This window comes from Alexandromys fortis, unplaced genomic scaffold, assembly GCF_014885135.2.
Source record: "Alexandromys fortis isolate MF-2015 unplaced genomic scaffold, M_Fortis_MF-2015_v1.1 scaffold_119, whole genome shotgun sequence".
NCBI classification, from domain to species: Eukaryota; Metazoa; Chordata; class Mammalia; order Rodentia; family Cricetidae; genus Alexandromys; species Alexandromys fortis.
In genome coordinates this window covers 2,519,731-2,521,078 of record NW_026067991.1, presented here as the reverse complement: position 1 = coordinate 2,521,078, position 1,348 = coordinate 2,519,731, and the positions used below count along the sequence as shown (strand labels likewise).

Here is a 1,348-nt window from a genome sequence, read left to right as displayed (position 1 = left end):
AACCGGAAGTGCATTGTAGGCAACTTCCGAAACTCTAGAATTGACAGAGACATCTCACTGCCTGCACAATCTAATAGGCCAAGCAGTGTTGTAATTATTTCTGGTCTGGGAAGCCAGGAAACAAACAAGAGGCCTCCGACTACAGTCCGACCAATGGTGCGAGGCACAGGGGTCAGGTAGCTCTGAGGGTGGGTTCTAGGTAGCCGTGTGAGCTTGAGTAAGCCAGTCCACACCACTTTACCCTTCATGCAATGTGGGTGAGAACCGGCTGTGTTTTGAATGGCCCGGGTAGCATTGTTGATGTCCCTCTGCTGCCCCTTCTTGTCCTTGGCCTATGGAGGGCAGATAGGCTGGGCACCCCACCTGTTCTTCTGCTTTCCAGCTCAGCTGCGAACTGCACACCCACATGCCACTCGTCCAAGTGTCCGTACTGAGCGTCAGAAGGGGCTGAAGGATGTTAGCTGCAACCAGGCACGCCCTCCATACTGGAAGAAAGAGTACTGCTACTTGTGGCCGGGGCCCAAACTGTCCAAAGCCATGGTACTGTGCCATGGACCCAGATGGTACCCATGAAGGTCAGTTGACTTGAGAACCCATGAGGGTCAGCTGACTTGAGAACGCTACCCCTCACCTGACCACAAGACATTTGTCCACTCTGCCTGAGGGTGTGTGCAAGGAGAGAGGGCTGGCCTGTTTCCAGCTGTGTCGTTCACCTTCTCTGACTAGTCGTTGTATTTCAGTAAAGAGAGAACTGACCACTCTACTGTGTTCTTCTGTTTTGTGCTCACGACACTCAGTGTGACCCAGAGATGATCTGAATTGAGCCGGTGTGCCTTAGATGTCTTTATTATGTGGGAATTTGGGGAGTGCTTTCCTGTGGCCTGGTTTGGTTAGGCATTTACCACAGCGTGCCCTGGAGCTCTGTATTAGTCAGTGAAAGACCCTCAAAGAGGACCTTCCCTCGGGAGGAGACTCCCCTGAAGCCAAGGAACAGGCCGAGACCACACGGATGAAAATAGCAAGAGGTTTATTAGGTAGACACAGGTGATATTCTTGGGTCCCTGCCCTAGCCACGCCCACTCCCATAACCTTTGACCCGCCCATCGCCATCTTGGGACCTCTCTCTCTTTCTGCTTCCTTAGCGTGCGCACGCATTTTCTCTGTCTCTCTCTTCTTTTATCTCTCCTCTCTCCTTTTATCTCTTTTCTCTGTCTTTCTTTCTCCCCCTTCCTTAATAAATACTTATGGCTATTTCCTGTGTTTACGTGTCTGTTACCTGCCGCCACCGTGGGCCAAGGAAGTGTGCCCTCTTGTAGCCGCTTTCCCATGGCGGGCTCCGCCAGCCCGC

At 52.4% G+C, this 1,348-nt stretch overlaps 1 protein-coding gene across 2 annotated transcripts in view; it reads left to right on the top strand.

Annotated features, from left to right (window-relative positions):
- Muc20 (mucin 20, cell surface associated) overlaps nucleotides 1-763 on the top strand; it is a 15,003-nt gene extending 14,240 nt beyond the window's left edge. For both annotated transcript variants that reach the window (XM_050159873.1, XM_050159872.1), the window contains exon 4: nucleotides 383-763. In XM_050159873.1, the coding sequence (XP_050015830.1) occupies nucleotides 383-451 (69 nt within the window). In that variant the 3' untranslated portion in view covers nucleotides 452-763. The remainder of the gene's footprint in view (nucleotides 1-382) is intronic.
- The last annotated feature ends 585 nt before the right edge of the window (nucleotides 764-1,348 follow it).